The sequence below is a fragment of the Nipponia nippon genome, unplaced genomic scaffold, assembly GCF_047370975.1.
Source record: "Nipponia nippon isolate SJK-2023a ecotype South Korea unplaced genomic scaffold, ASM4737097v1 scaffold_6, whole genome shotgun sequence".
Classification (NCBI taxonomy): domain Eukaryota; kingdom Metazoa; phylum Chordata; class Aves; order Pelecaniformes; family Threskiornithidae; genus Nipponia; species Nipponia nippon.
Genome location: NW_028262380.1, coordinates 2,219,279 through 2,236,148, shown reverse-complemented (window position 1 = coordinate 2,236,148; position 16,870 = coordinate 2,219,279). Strand labels below are relative to the sequence as shown.

General features: G+C 40.9%; 1 protein-coding gene across 7 annotated transcripts in view; it reads right to left on the bottom strand.

Annotated features, from left to right (window-relative positions):
* ALMS1 (ALMS1 centrosome and basal body associated protein) overlaps positions 1-16,870 on the bottom strand; it is a 78,531-nt gene that overhangs the window by 52,402 nt on the left and 9,259 nt on the right. For all 7 annotated transcript variants that reach the window (XM_087737273.1, XM_087737269.1, XM_087737271.1 and 4 more), the window contains exons 2-3: positions 12,519-12,653; positions 10,701-10,896 (exon numbers count right to left, since the gene is read on the bottom strand). In XM_087737273.1, the coding sequence (XP_087593399.1) occupies positions 10,701-10,896; positions 12,519-12,653 (331 nt within the window). The remainder of the gene's footprint in view (positions 1-10,700; positions 10,897-12,518; positions 12,654-16,870) is intronic.

Here is a 16,870-nt window from a genome sequence, read left to right as displayed (position 1 = left end):
ACTCTATGTAGTGAGAGGATAATTATATGGATAGAAATAATTCTACATCACCCGGCAAAGCTGGCTCAAAATTTGGATGCCCCCTACTCCCACCCCATCAGCAGCTAGAAAATTAGTAATATGATTGCCGTATAGTTTCAAAGATTCCCTTCTATCTCAGCAGCTGTCTCCACCACATGGCCAGCCTAATGTCTCCTAGAGGAAGCCAGATTGATACGTTAGCATCTGTAGTACAGATGGCACAAACACGCTACAGCAACTTAAGTGGGGAGTCTTTGTTTTTCTAGCACCCAGTACCTCTTTAAAGCTAAACTCTCCTCGTTACTTTATTAGATAAATGCATTGCACTAGTCACCACTCCATTTCACTTTCGTCTTAACTATTTGCAATACCAAACATGAATGAAAAGTAAAAAAAGCCACCTGTTTTTTTGGAAGTTTATAGGAAAGGAAATGATATGTATCTTCGAAAAACAGGCATGAATAGCTACTCCTGAGCAACTTGACAAGAGGAGGCATTCAGAAGAGGCTCCATCGTAGACTGGTAAGCGTCTGTTGAAAGCTGGATGAAGAAATCATTATAACACACATGGAAGTGTAGAAGAAGTAGAGGAGAAAATGGCAGCATCGGCACAGAGGGAGCAGGAGCCAAGAAAATAAGGAACAAGGTCAGGGGTGTCTCATTTATAATACAACGGCGCCTCAGGGCTCTGTTATGTTACAGGGCACAACCAAGATTGCGCTCTAATGTACCAGACTGATTGGTACTTGTGTGATTTTAATCACCATTTGAATCATGATTTAAAATCATGGAACAGGAGACTGATCTAATTCACTGTAATCTCCTTAGCATTTATTTAAAATGTTCTTTACTGAAAACAAAGGGGTTTGTTTTCAGGGGCTGATACTGACTTAGAACGACATCGAGCTTGCACATTGGATTCCTTATTCCCAGCCACTAACTGGGAGTAGACATTACTTACAACGCATTTACTCATTTACTCTGTTTAGTGTACATTTACTCAAACAATTTTTTGTTGTTATCCTTGAAAATACTGAGCAGATTAACCATAGTTAGTTTGGACACAGAATTGCATTAATGATTCAAAAACACATATTTTAAGAAATATTAAGCAAGTTGGAATCTAAACTATCTTAGCTGTGTTAGATGTACTTTTTTTTCCTCCCAAATCTTGTTTTACATTTAAAATTATATTATTGAACAAAGGCAATAGTAATTGCAATTACTGAATTAGCCTTGTCATCTCACATCATCATACACTTCATGTTTTCAGAACTGGCATCTCATTTTTATTCATACAATAGAAAAGGCAAATAAGCTTTCCTGATTTTCAGCTTAACTTCTTCACTTTGAATGAAAATGTGTTTTCAAGCTAAACTGAAAATCAGGAGCGATTAAAGAAAAAGCTTTTCCACACAATAAAGACTGGGTGTGCTGTCTTTGTAAATGAAGAAACAAAAAAGATTGAGGGAGGGAACCAAAAATAATTGGGAAAAAAGCTGTAAAGTGCTGTCAAAAATTGATCTTGCCAAACAATTTTAATGGATCCACACATGTATTGATAAAATAAACGTGCATATACACATATATATGCGCACACACACAACATAAGTCACAACATCAGCTGATAAATCAATGCTTTAGATATATTATATCAACAAAAATATAAGTACCACTCAACATTTGTATGAAGAAAGTCAACCCAGCACTCAAACAGACGAGAAATGATTTGCCGTTCTCCAAGCAGAATTATAAACAGGAAGCCCTCGCTGCACGGGTGTGTATCTCGTCAGTCCCTTCAAGAGCCGTTCTTGCCCCTGCTCTGTTCGAAACGTCAGAAACCCCTAAGCGCTCACGGAGAAGGCACGCAGATGAGGCGGCTACCCGCCAAGCAATCCATACCTCACAGGGCAGTCGGGGTCACCTGGCGTCACAGCGTGGCAACGGATACAAGTTTTAGCACAACTGAAGTCCAGCCATACGCTGGTGGGAACAAAGCACCCCAGCAAATCCAACAGAGCCAAGGACTGCCTTAGAAAGCAACAACTCGGGTGAGGACCTGGAGTCACGACGAACAAACCACCGACAGGAGAGGCCAGTGCAACCCTGGCTCCAAAATGGCAAGCAAATTATTCATATATATAAAAAGAACAGTGAATAAGTAGTAACAAGGACGACTCTTTCCAACCTTTTACTGAAACTACTATTGAAATGGTATTTGCAGGTTCTTATGACCATAACTCCATATCTGTCAATACCACCGGAGGATCAGAGCAAACAGCTAAAAGACTGAAGAAACATGCCTCATCACAAGAGCCTCCTGGAACTAAATCTGTTTACTATAATCAAAGAGAAGATTAAGGGCGACTTGATTACATTTGTATGTACGTATGCAAGAACAGAAATTCGGTCATTAAGAGCATTTCAGTTCAGATAATACATAACAAGAATCCAACGTGAAACACTGAAGCTGTGCAAACCTAGGTGACAAATAAGACACTTCGGAGTCCATCGACACGATACGACACAGTTGGCTTTCTACAAAACGTGCAAGGCCATTAGATAGATCATTAATGGCGTCAACAGGTTTTTTTACCAGCACAAATAAGTTTTGCTTCAATTCTCTCTCTTCCCTCCCCCCTCGGCCTCTTACATGTAGTCCTGAACGAGAGCCCACGAGTTCTCCATCTCTGCTTGAAGCAATAAGACTGCACCTCAGCAAGAAGGGACAGACCCCATCTCTCCACCCCAGCCCAGCCCAGAGATGTGTTTCTCCTCCTTTTTTTGCACGGGCAAGAGAACTCTGATCCAGCTGAAATGTAACCATCTCCATTTCCAATTACATTTCACTCTGAACACAAGCTGGTCTGATCGCACCAATCCCCGTGGTGGGTTTAGCAGAAGGGATGCAGCAGGAACAAGTATGCAGGACAAAGAAAAGCCAGAATCTTCCCTTTCAGCAGCAGACTTTAGCTGACTAAATAAATACACTGCAAAGCTGTGCCCTCACACAAGCCTCCATTTCAGGCAGTCTTGCTCCCCTGACTTCTCCAGAGAGCGTTCTGGTTTTGCTGTGTAGCAGAAATCTGCCTTAGGCTGACAGTACCCTACCTTCCCCAGAGGTTTCCAGTCGGAGGAACTGTGGTGGTGATCACTGACTTGAAGCAGCAGATGACTGACAAGGCCAGGAAAGGAGAGTGAGGAAAAAAGGGAACAGGAAAAAAAAAAAAGGAGGAAAGAGAATAGTCGAGATTCACTGCAGCTGCATCCTCGGTGGAAAGCCTCTCTTCCAGCTTGCCCCCTGCAGCAACCTGCGAGGTGACCTGCAAAAGCACCCTTATGGAGTTCAGTAAATGACATTTAACTGGGGCTACAAAACTGATTTTTTTACATATACAAAATATAACTCCAGCCACATCACGTTCTACCTCCTCCAGCTTTTTTGAACATTTTCTAATCTTACAGCACATGAACTGTAATGTTTTCAGTAACTTATTTTCTTCAGGAGGCAGAAAGATCATCGCTATCATATTTTGGATGCCTATGATGATTTAGGGGCTCATTACACTCAGACATCACCTAGGTTTTGCAGGCAGAGAAGCAGGTGCTTGATGCTTAAAGCAGCAAGTGACGTCAGTACAACACTCTTCGAGCATCTTGTGTCAAAACAGTAATTCTTCCCGCTGTCGCTCTGAAGGTCAAAAGCTTCCTCACAGTTGAATTCACTGAACAAGCAAAGCTGGGCATGCTACTTTATCTTACAGCCTGCTGACAATTCTGAATGCCAGAGTCAAATTGCCATTTGTGGAAGATAAAAAAGGAAGGCAAAACAAAAACAAAACCTTCTTGGCTTTGGCAATCTGTTCCGCAATGTAGCAGGAGCAATTTCAATACAACTGTCATTGTGATTCCCCCCCTCCCTAAATGAAATTAAAAACACTTTTTGAAGGGAAGAAGGAATAAATTAGTATTATAGCTTATGTTCCCTCTCACCTTTCCTCCCGTATCTGGAAATTTAAGTGTGTGTACAAAAAGGCTGTAGCTACTGGCACACTCGCTAGAAAGCAACAAATATATATAAAACGTATACAGAATTTGTACATCTTTGTACCATATTAAAAAGGCTTATGCTTTCTCTTTAATTCCAGCTGCATTTAAAACATAAAAACTTTGACAAACAACAGGAAATTTTTCTTGCTGAAATGGATTCCAGTTCTTCAATCCACAAGAATGTGGACAAAATGCTATAAGATATCCTAAATACAACAATCCTATACAGAGGATGTAGGCAAAGACAAAACATGCCTAAGCTACCATGTCCTCCCACTTTTTAATACCTGTCTTAAACCTGAATTTCCTACATGGCAAAACAAAAAAATGGGGTTTTATTCAATACTAACCAACTCTAGCCAGACAGCAACACACTATGATGCACACATGGCCTTTAATTACAAAGCTGTCTGTAGGCCCAAACATGAGATAGCCAAGAGTGCTTTTTATTTCATAAAGGAGAAAACCTCTTCAAAAACATCTCAGAAGTAGTTCCAAATCCACAGCAGCCAGCAATTAATTCAGCCATACCAAGCTTGTCTGCCTGTGTTGTTATGCTAGAATGGAATCTCACTTCATCTTCCCAACACATTGTCTTAAAAAAAAAGAAAGGCTCAGGGCAGCAAGGACAGGGCTTAGTGTTCAGCGTAGACTAAAAGCAACATATTAACTCTGTATTGGCAAATGTTTGGGATTTCCAGTAAATTACCTGAAGTTTCTAAGAAACCAAAAAAAGTGCTTTCCCTTAATGCTTTTGTATCACACACAGGATTTTAGAAGTTCCTTCAGCAGATGTATTACGTCTAGCAAAGCTAACCTCATCCCGGATTCTGCCTTTGCAGATAGAAGTCATCTTCTGTCGTGTTTTTCTTCACGGAAATCCATATATATTCACCACCGTAAAGTTAACACGGAACCATATACAAGAGAATCCCTGAACAAGTGAAACAAGAGGTTCAAGCAGAGAAACAGCAAGTTTTTGACCTAGATAACACAAGTTACCAAAACCAAATTCAGTCTTTGAAGAAAGCATAACAGGAGACACAAGGGATAGTTGCAGCCATCAGTGTGAGACCTACAGTGGAAGGCACTGAGCCTTGGGCCTCAGAGGGGTTCGGTATGAAGCAGAACCTCTGGATCCAGATCCACCAGACAGAGGTGTTCTCGCTCCCCTTACAGGCTCCTTCACAAAGGATGGGATCAAAGCATTATCAAAATAACCACAAAAACGGATGAAAATGAGCAAGAGAGAACAATAACAGCCAAACTCATAACACCCTCAGGAGTTGCCAGGAATGTCTGCCAGGCTATTCCCAAGGCAATTTCAACTCCATCCCCTTAAGGTTGTTTAACTTCAGAACAAACAAAAAAGCAACCTACATACAAGTAAGATTACACAAGCAGGTACAGGAATGGCAAATTGCAAGTTGAACTTGCAGTTAACTGGCAGCAACGCAGGTTTATTTTAAAATACCGCAAGCAATCATGTTATTTGCCTATAATAATTTTGTTTTGTATTGTGTTTGCATGGCAAGGGGGCTACAGGGGTGGCTTCTGTGAGAAGCTGCTAGAAGCTTCCCTTGTGTCCCACAGAGCCAATGCCACCAGCTCCAAGATGGACCCGCCGCTGGTCAAGGCCAAGCCCATCAGTGATGGCGGTAGCACTCTGGGATAACGTATTTAGGAAGGGGGAAAAAAAAAACCCAGCTGTGCAACTGCAGCTGGAGAGAGGAGTGAGAACATGTGAGAGGAACAACTCTGCAGACACCAAGGCCAGTGAAGAAGGAGGGGAGGTGCTCCAGTCGCCAGAGCAGCCCGTGGGGAAGCCCATGGTGAGGCAGGCTGTCCCCCTGCAGCCCACGGAGGTCCACAGTGCAGCAGATCTCCACCTGCAGCCCACGGAGGTCCACAGTGCAGCAGATCTCCACCTGCAGCCCACGGAGGTCCACAGTGCAGCAGATCTCCACCTGCAGCCCACGGAGGTCCACAGTGCAGCAGATCTCCACCTGCAGCCCACGGAGGTCCACAGTGCAGCAGATCTCCACCTGCAGCCCACGGAGGTCCACAGTGCAGCAGATCTCCACCTGCAGCCCACGGAGGTCCACGGTGCAGCAGATCTCCACCTGCAGCCCATGGAGGTCCACGGTGCAGCAGATCTCCACCTGCAGCCCATGGAGGACCCCACACCAGAGGAGGGGGATGCCCAAAGGAGGCTGTGACGCCCTGGGAAGCCCATGCTGGAGCAGGCTCCTGGCAGGAGCTGTGGACCCATGGAGAGAGGAGCCCAGCCTGGAGCAGGTTTGCTGGCAGGACTTGTGACCCCACGGGGGACCCATGCTGGAGCAGGCTGCTCCTGAAGGACTCCACCCTGTGGAAGGGCCCCACACTGGAGCAGTTCATGAAGAACTGCAGCCCACGGGAAGGACTCACGCTGGAGCAGTTCACGGAGGACTGTCTGCTGTGGGAGGGACCCAGGCTGGAGCAGGGGCAGAGTGTGAGGAGTCCTCCCCTGAGGAGGCAGAGACAGCGTGTGATGAACTGACCGCAGCCCCCAATCCCCGTCCCCCTGCGCCGCTGGGAAGGAGAGAAAATTGGGAGTGAAGTTGGGCCCGGGAAAAAGGGAGGGGTGGGGGAAGGGGTTTTAAGATTTAGTTTTATTTCTCATTATCCTGCTCTGATTTGATGGGTAATAAACTAAACTAAGTTCCCCAAGTCAAGTCTGTTTTGGCCATGACGGTAATTGGCGAGTGATCTCTCCCTGTCCTTCTCTCGACCCACGAACCTTTAGTTATATTTTTAGTTATATTTTCTCCCCCCTGTCCAGCTGAGGAGGGCGGTGACAGAGTGGCTTTGGTGGGCACCTGGCCTCCACCCAGGGTCAACCCACAACATGTTTGTTCGTGAAAAAACGTAGCCCAATGGTGCAGTGAAAGCAGCTTTAGAAGCACCGTTATTCAGCAATTTCAGTTACATCCTGGAAAAGTGAGTCACAAATACAACCTAATGGGCAGGGTAACGCTGGATTTTGCAGAGTGATCCTCTAAGGGATATCAGTACAAAAAGAAACACTTTGGGCTTAGTAACAGTGTTGTTAAGTTATGCGTTTCCAAGGAAGTGTATGCAAGCATATGCATAAATGGAATCTAGGCGGGGTATCAAAAAAGTAGAGAAGAAAAACAAGCACTATCAGCAGGTAAGAAGCAGTTAAGAGATGACATAACAGTAAGTTACAGTGTACATACACAAAGGTTTGCGCAGGAAAAATTAACAATTCAATTGGCATTGAGACGGAGCTACCTTTGAAAGTCAAAAGTTAACACATGGTGCAGGATTGAATTTGATGTAAGAACCAGCGTTTAAGAGTCGAAAAGAAAAAACAGAAATCATAGAATCATTAAGGTTGGAAAGGACCTCCAAGATCATTGAGCCCAACCTGTTAACCCAACTGCCTGGTCCACCTCTAAACCACGGCCCCAAGCATCACATCCACATGTTTTTTGAGTACTTCCAGGGACCGTGACTGTACCGCTTCCCTGGGCAGTCTGTTCCTAAACGCAAAAACTGCTAATTTAAGAGTGGAACCAATGGATAACAATCATGTCGGGGGGTCTGGTGAACAGTTGTTTAGGATAGTAACTTGGATGCATAAGGAAGCAGAAATAAAATAAATGAAAATAACGCAACTGAAGTAAGGCAAGCAAGGAAAATGTTCTAGCTCGGGTAACTAAAAGAGCTATCGATAACAGTCTTGGCTAACTTTGTCTTCCATAGATAGCAGAGGAGAGAGAGGAAACCACTTCAGCTGTATGAGTACTGTTAACTATGCATTACTTAGTTCTGCTTCTGCTGGTTTTGGTTTCATTAAATGCGCACGTACAAAAATCAATTGCTGAAGCTTTAAGTTAAAAAAGAAGAAGAAAATACGAGCAAATAAAGGTAAGAAAGAAAAATGGATCTGATAAAAGTTGGCTTTATTTCCAAGAGAAACAAGTTTATCTTGTTGGGGACAGATGTGTTTCCTATGATTAATAGCCATGAGTGAAAAAAGTGAGCGTCTGTTTCTACCATTTTGAGGATTACTAGAAATTATTACAACAAATCAGGAATATGGTTTGTGTCTCTTAAGATACAGAGAATAATGCTGTGTTATAAAGAGAAGTTTTCTTTTTCAAAGATGTACTACTACCAGTGGACTAAAAATTATACCACCAGAATTGTCCAGAATACTCTGACTCCACATGGATGAAAATTAATGTAACTAAGAACAGATAAAGGTGAAATATTAAATCTTGCAACTTCTCAAACTGATCTTTAACTAAACTGTGATGATTAAATGTGAAAGGAAGCAATAGAAACGCTTCGCTTTTTGAAAGTGGAGGTGTCAGAACTGGAAAATATTACTGGCAGTAATAGAAATTGCACCCCAATGCAAGTGGTAGCAATAAGGACTACTAATAGAATATTAAACACCATAAGTAGTGGTTTATTGCCACAAAAATATAAATAATCTGAACAGTCATTGGGGGGGAGGGCGCATGGGACAGCGAAAAAACAAAAAAAGTGTCTAGATCGGTGTAAATTCCAGGTGTGGAAGAGAATACAGCCATGTAATTAGGAGAACTAAAACCCAGGATATTTTCTGTCAAAAATAGAGATGACTGCCAAATAATAGATGCACAAACCCCACTAGCTTTACTGAAAATAATCCATCAGTCACTTTGGATACCTAAAGCGAGAGCTCGATGCATATAGAGCTAAAAATGTGTTATGAAAAAGGGAATTATAACAAATTAATCTGTCCTACATGAATACAGCCTGAAGAATGCTGCACGTGAATGCAGCAACAACTACTTGCATGCAACTACCAGTTAGCAGTTAATGTTTCTCTCACCTATGATACTGGAAACAGCTGCATGTGTGTTCTTTCCCTGTATCCAGCCTGGTGCGGATCACATCGGAAAACTGAACCCCATGTGGAACAACAGTAACATCCTTCCTGTATATAACATATATAGTGTCCACCCATATCATGCATTAGCTAATCAGAATTATAATGTGGAAGAGTGCTACACTGGGATTAGCATGGCTGGAACAAACTTACTGGTGAACCACAGTAAGTAGAACAAGAAGGTAAAGTACGAGGAAACACCACGTTTCCCACCATATTATGTTAGAAACCACCATATTATGTTAGAAAACCAACAGCTATTACAATTAAGTGATGGAGAAACCCTAACTATTCACCACTGGTGTATTATACTTAAAGGATGCTCACAGCTGTATTACAATTAGTTTTTTAACACCCCACAGTTTTTTTCGTATTTCAAATTGCATTGTTAATGATAACGTTTGTAATACAACCTGTGTGAAGTGCGTTGGTGTCACCTCTTAGCACTATGATTAACAATATTGAAGATAGCACACCAACTGAAAAAGCATTCTGAGGCCCAGATGACCAATATATTGGAAAGAATCAATATCCATATTAATGTGCTACATTCCAATATGGGTGTTATCCAAACCCAAAGAAATGCAAGGATTTGTAACAGATATTAATATTGGTACGAATGAAGTAAGAAGGTGTGTATAAACTCATGTTTAAGCACCAGAAGAGAGGACTCATTAGCAGAAGGTCCTGCGCTCCGATAACAGGAGGATGACACAAGGCTGCTGCATTTGATACACGCAGCTCCTTTTTCTGTTAGCCCAACAGGAGGGCAGACTACAGCAAAGCACCACCCCAGGACTCGACATTTGGGAAAAAACAAAAACAAAAAACAGTTGGTGCTTGCGAGTGCAACAGTGAAAGTGGGTAAACATCAACTTACTTAGACAGTTTGTAAACAATTACCACCTTCCCCTTCCATGCAGTCTTTGTTATGCTAACTTCCTACAGAAGCAAATCCCTTTATCTGGATAGTTTGAGTTAAATCTTGCAGTAATACAGTACTTCTAGCTATAATTCCTCAGTTTTCCCTCTTATCTAAAAAGGAATACATATATGATTAATTAAAGAGCAGTAACACTTATAAGACACTTTTGTAAAGGGCTATTGAAAACCTTTTAATACTGTATTTGGAGATTACCTTGGCTGTAAAGAAATTGTATACGAAGCAGTGAAAAATAAAAGCAGTACACAGTAGTGTGAATACATGAGAACAGGGTGCAAGCATGCACGCACTCTTATCTGTTTTTCACGTTATCAATACAATTCTATCTACTTCAATATTATATCTACTATTTTGAAATGAACAAAGATTTTTGACTAACAAATTACTACAGATTTTAAGGACACAGAGAACTACCACCTCACCTAGACAGAGCCCCCAAAACTTCTAACTTTACTCAGGTTTACTATTAATTCTAAAGAAAAACAAGACCACGGTTTTGGTCTTTGGTCAAGACCCGAGACTGAAGATAATCAGTTCACATGTTAAAAGATCCAGGGAAGGTACACAAACCCTCTATCTCATTTTGAAGATGGGCTTTGACAACAAAATTACACAGAATGTGTTATGCAAACACCAGTTCTCACTAAAAGAAGTCAAATCCAGGTTAGGGATTGATTTAAAAGGAAAAGTAAAATGCTAATTGTTTAGCAGTTAAACAAAAGGCAACTTTGAACATACCCAGCACTGAGCCATGTGCTGTATCTCCAGGAAACTGCCTTCCAGATGCTTCTGCTGAAGGCAACACTCCTTCCTCCAGCGTAGGGAACTCTGTCAGGTCGTTTCTATCACAAGTCAGGCCAAGCTTCGTCTCCGAGGCAGCAGTTAAATGGCTGGCATCCACTTCTGGTGGAAGTTGATACCATGACTCGATTCCCTAAGAACAGGTGGGGAGGAAAAAAGCGCTCAAGCATCAAGAAAGTTTTATAAGACATATTTCCAAAGGAAATAAAGACTAAGTTGTGAAATAATGGAGTTATTCCTTCTAAATTGTATTTTCTATATGAATACTCAGGGTTGTTTTATGTAAAAGAATTATGATGCACTATGAACTGCTGAAGTCCCCGGTCAGTTCTCACTACTGCCTAAGTTGTCATCGCTCACTATCTGATCACCAGCCTTCCATCACTTGTCTGAAACTGAGCTCCACCTCCAAATCCTACCACTGCAGAAGACTTTTTCCAAACCAGCATGAAATCTCTCACTTAGAAAGAAAAATCTTGATAAGGAGAAATGCTTCAGTAGGATGCTGGGCCAATACAGCTCCTGACACTGCGTAGTAAAGATGGTTTGCCTTGTACAGCTGGGGAGTAACAAGCAGAACAGTTTCTGATTTGTCTTTAAAGAAAGTTTCTAGTTACAGAAATTCTGAGTTCCCACAGATAATGCCTGCGAATCCTAGCCAACTCTTTGGTATATTTTAAGAAAAAGACTTTCAGTTCATGTTCAAATGGAAAGGAGCATCTTTAGTTGAAGTAATTCATTAAAGAATTTGCACTGGGATTACTGGGGAAGTAATTAAACAGATAAATTTTAATTATAGAAAAGGCACAGACCAGTCTTCAGTGCAGAGAATTAAGAATATAAATCATTTATAAGGCAAACCACTATCATCAGCACATCTAACTTATAATTACATACATGTTAATATAAGCGAGAAAGTGTTCCAGTGAATTGGCAGAAGTACAGTACTATCCCTACTTAGTAGCTGCAAGCTCTTCTACCTTTTGAAACACTACTAAGGTATTAAAAGCTACTTTTCAGATCAGAATTTTGCTATACGAACCATAATTTTTGCACAAGATTCTTATAATCATTTGGAAATAAAATTTTTGATCAACTCAATCTTTTCAAAACACCTGTGATCTTACGCAATTCTCCGAGTAATTAAATGTTTGGCAGCATGTCCATCAGACAGAACTACTGTGACCGTATCACGATGTGAGCGCACTTCTTCATCACATATGGAAGACATCATTAAAACTAAGGTCTAAAAGTAGTCAGATTCCACACGAACTGAAGCATGGCTCTGTGCTAACAGGTAAATGGGCTATTTTGAGGCAGACAGATCTGACAATTTAAGAGGCAGTAGAAGGACCAGGATTATAGCAAATTACAAACTGAATACAGATCAAAGATACTGTTGCAAAGAAGAAAACATTACACTGGAAAATATACCAGCTTTATAATCAGAAAACAGAAGAGGGGGGAAAGGGGAGGGGAAAAAAAAGGGGAAAAAAAAAATCACTAAACTACTGGGGATTCAGTTTTGAATGATAAATGTCAAAAAGGTTTGTAGCACTTGGATCAAGACTAGGCTAGATGACTTGTCAGAGTTCACAACAGTCCTATTTTTCTGCAATTCCAAGATACAGAAACACAGACCTTTACAGGGGAAGGATGGTGGAGGTCTAAATTATACAGATAAAGCATTTCGTATTATTTTCAATCACATAATTAACCTTCCACCACAACCAAAACAAAAGACAGTACAAATACCCAATTAACGGCAGTTTTCTGACGTATTGCTTCTCCTAGGGAGATCCCACTGGTAACTGACGCCTGGGTTTCGCTGCTGCTGCGGCTTAAGGATTCCTCCTTCCAGCCACGATGTGGTGGAGTTGTTGCAATAGGCTAAAAGAAACAATATGTGTTTTTAAAACAGAAAATAATTTCTCGGTATTTCAACATGCATATATGTTTAAGTAATCAACAATGAAATATACAAAATACTCAAGCCATTGCCAATGCCGAAAGCTGGGCATCTACCTCAGCGTACTCAGGCAGTGACCTAATTCCATCCAGAGTCCTAAAACTTAACTAAAAGGGGCAGGTTCATTTGCCACTTTAGATCCCCAAAAAACAGTGAGCATGACTTTCTGCACATTAGCCAATCCTTTCTGAGGGCCAGAAATTTGTTTTTCATTTCCAACCCATGCACACGCAGCTCTCAGTAAATCACAAAATACGAAAAAGACTCATCACTTTCATCAAAGTCAGGTTCTGGCATTTGTTTTATTAACAGTGGTTGTTGCGTTTCTTAATAGTAACTTTTTTATATATACTTATCTATTATTTTATTAAAAAAAAAGAAGGGTTTTACTTGTATCAATGCTGTAAACTAAATTTTAAAAGGCATCTTATGTAAATATCTTAAAGCAAGTCTAGGTTGATTTCTAAATTATAAATTAGCAATACCTGATATACTTTGAAGGCATGAATTGAAGTTAAATTGGACTTCCGCCTAGAAAACCAGCTGTAACATTTTTTTTTCCCCACAAGGTAACAGAGAAAGCTGTTCTGCAGTCAGAATGAAATTTCTCTTCTATAACATTCCGTGCCTGAGGTCACAGCAACTGTACAGCTCTCCCCAGACAAGACAGACAGCCAGGTTCAAACACAATGGTGTGTAATTGTGGAAGTAAACATTTCTGGAACATCAAGATTGAGCCCAAACAAAAACGTTCCAGGAAAGTAGATATCAGCTTAAAAGAAACCTCCAGACTAGCACTGGGGAATATCAGGTAATATTATTAATGCAGCAATTTAACATGAAGCCTCAACCAGAAGAAGGACTTGTAGCTCCCCCCACCTCTTTAATACCCCTCCCTGCCCTCATCCTCTTCCTCACGTCAGCTGCAGTTGCAATTTAACTCACTAATAATAATTTCTTTAAAAACCAAGCTACCCTTGGAGGTGTTTTTTAGTGACCAAGCCAGCAAATGGTGGGATCTGAAGAGGCCTGCAGTAAGTGCAAGCGAGGGCAGGAGGAAGCTCCCCGCCACCTACTCCTGTACCGTGAATTATGGGTCTACGGTCTGGGGGTACCTGGCTGCCGTGAGAACTGCAACGGCCCTTAACGGGGGCAAGCGACGTGTGAAGGGCAGGAGGAAAATGTCACGGACTGAGAAAGGGAGAGAGTCAGTGAGAAAGAAGCAGTTTCCCAGAAGCCTGCCTTCTACGTGAATAATTATAATAGTGCTGGATATGGACCTTCAGTTATGAAGTCCTCCAGTGACAACTGTCTTTTTCTTCTCTTTTTTTTTTTTTTTTTTAAATAGATTTTCTGATAAATTGGTCTAATATTCATTTGGAAATTTCCATTCAGTAGCACAAATCCACCTTGATGGACCGAGCATACCATTTGCAACCTTTATCACAAAAAAAGCAAGCCATGAAGACATTAATTACAGTCTGAGAGAAGAGATCAGACACAAACTTAGAGAAAAGTCCAGAACGCAGAACTGTTTCAACTGTAAAAGAAACATGTAAAATTCAGCATTTGAGATTGTTTTCTTTAAATGTGAATATCGCCTACTAGATTAGCTAAATTGACACCTGAATTCTGTTCCATTCTTCTTATGCACTAAAAAGCTGGGAAGGATGTGGATAAAAGCTTAAGATTTTTTTAAATTTATTACAAGACTGCTAGTCCATATTGGAACTTAAGAAAGGTAAGGTCACTCTTGACTATTTAAGGCACCTCAGTTGAATGTGGTTCTTATACAAAACATAACAACATCTTCAATCCATCTACAAAAAAATAAATTACAGCCATCACAAATGAATCCTTATCGCTCTCTTATGTTCCTAAACAGCCCTTAATTCTGCCACAGAGACAGCGGATTTACAAATTTCAGAGAGAAGCTGAGGAAAACCCCTTCAGTTCTGACTCACCTGTTCAAGAGACACCCGAAATAATCACCATCCAGTGGCTGGCTTGTCCCCTACAGAGAGAGAGTTTGGGCCTTCCCTCTAATTCCCAGTTACCAGGCACCCAAGCTTCCCGTGCATAGCTTATTTTCAGCCTTACTGACTCTGAGGACACGCAGAGCCGAAGGCAGGCTGGACTTCTCTTGCCTTGAAAGGGCATTTGGTCAGGCGACTGCTAAGACCCGCTGGCAACGCACCGCACGGACTCCAGCGAGCTTCAGCCCCGATTCTGCCCGTGAACAACAGGTAACCCCTAAACTCTTCCTCCCTGGGAACTTCACTTGTAAGATGGGGTTCCCATTCAGGATTTTTCCTTTTACTCCCTAAATGCCCAGTTTTTCCTTTAAAATAAGCCACTTACTCGCTCAAATGTGCCACTGCAAACTAAAGAACATCACTGGGGCGACACCTCTGCGTTTTTCAGGCGCAGTTACAAAAACCTCAACTCTACATAGTAATCTCACAAACTCTAGCTTTTGGAAGGACAACAGTTTCCAGAATTTCAGCACCACATGCCATCCTAAATCCTTCCAAAAAAATAGCATCACTGAAATAAAAACATGATGTAGCTTTCTATACAGGTCAGCACCGTAAAGTAAATTACTTGGAATGGCAAGAATATTTTTGTCCAAGTTTAAAAATGCTATAGCACTCAAAAGGAAGATGTTTATTACTGATCATGTGTAAATCACACCTATGAAACTAGGATTCAACCAGGCAGAAACTACTCTTCCAAATTAATTCCCTGCACAAAATAAGTTTGTTTGCGCTGCGTATCAGGACTAAAGATAATAATTGTAGCCTGCATGCGTATATTCAATCCCAATTGCATTCCCCTAGTTCCTATTGTTCATACTAATCAAGTCATTAAAAGAAGTAGCACTGAAGTGTATGTGACAATAGCTCTGAAGGCAAAGCACTCCAGTAGCTATTTGGTAATTTAATTAAGGCCTATTATTGAAAATTTGGTTTTACAATATGCATCTCCAGAAAAGGGCAATTTTATTAATCCAACTGGAAATTAATAGAGTTAGGTACTGGAAATGAATAGCGTTAGGTAAGGGACCCATACTGTGATTAGAAAATTCAAAAAAAAAAAAAAAAGGTACTGATTTTATTTAGATATGCTGAGCATAGCTAATGAAGTGGGTGTTCTAGAGGATATTCGAATGGATGAGTAATGACAGCATTCAAGATGCACACAATGAACAAAAGACTCAACAACCGAACTGTGCATGTTATTCTTCATTCTCCCCTTTAAAATGACCTTCTCTAGCCTACGGTGAGCAATTCCTCTCAAAATCGTTTAATTACTCGTCTACCTGTCAGCCACTTCAATTAAGGAGGAGAAAAAAAAAAAGTTGGCTGGCAACCTAATGAAAATATGACCAAGATAATAATTTCATTAAACCTTATAGCCAAACTTTGAATTTGAGCCTTTTTCCGTACAGTTTCCACACACCTGGAGTGGCATATTCTTTGTCACAATACTGCAAGAAAAACCTGTTCATCACCTGAAAGGTTTCTTCCACCTGTAGCTTCAGATCTTTTACCAAAATACTTTATTATAGAATGTAAAAAAAAAAAAAAAAAAAGCACAATTCACTATCAACTGAAGTCAGCAAGAATCTTCCTTGGAGACAGAATTTAACTTGAGCAAGTCTTGGGCAAATGGGGATAAAATGAGAGTATAGAAGGATAAAGTACAACTGAGTTTCCGCTTTGAGGAAATTTCTTTCCTAGAAGTACTTCCTCCTCCCAAACGCTCCCTTAGCACTTACAGTTTTCAAAATCCATTCATGTCACATTAGAATTTGGAATAGGTTCGACCAGCCTTATTTTGGGAAAACAGAGCCAGAGATGTATCATATGCAGATTTCTCAGGAAGAAATTGGTGGAGAAATGCTAATGAGTTATGATGCGATTACTACAAATAGCAATATTCTAGAAGATTCAGAGTACAATTATATCCAGAGCTACCAAAGTCTCAAATACTCAGTCACCCAGAAGAGCAGGAGGGAATCAAAGTAGTATTGCCATTGCTAAGAGTACTTACATAGCACCTTCCGTGCAAAGGCCCAAAAATGTTTCATAAACACCGATTCACAGCACTGCTTTAGAATGGGCATGATAAATAT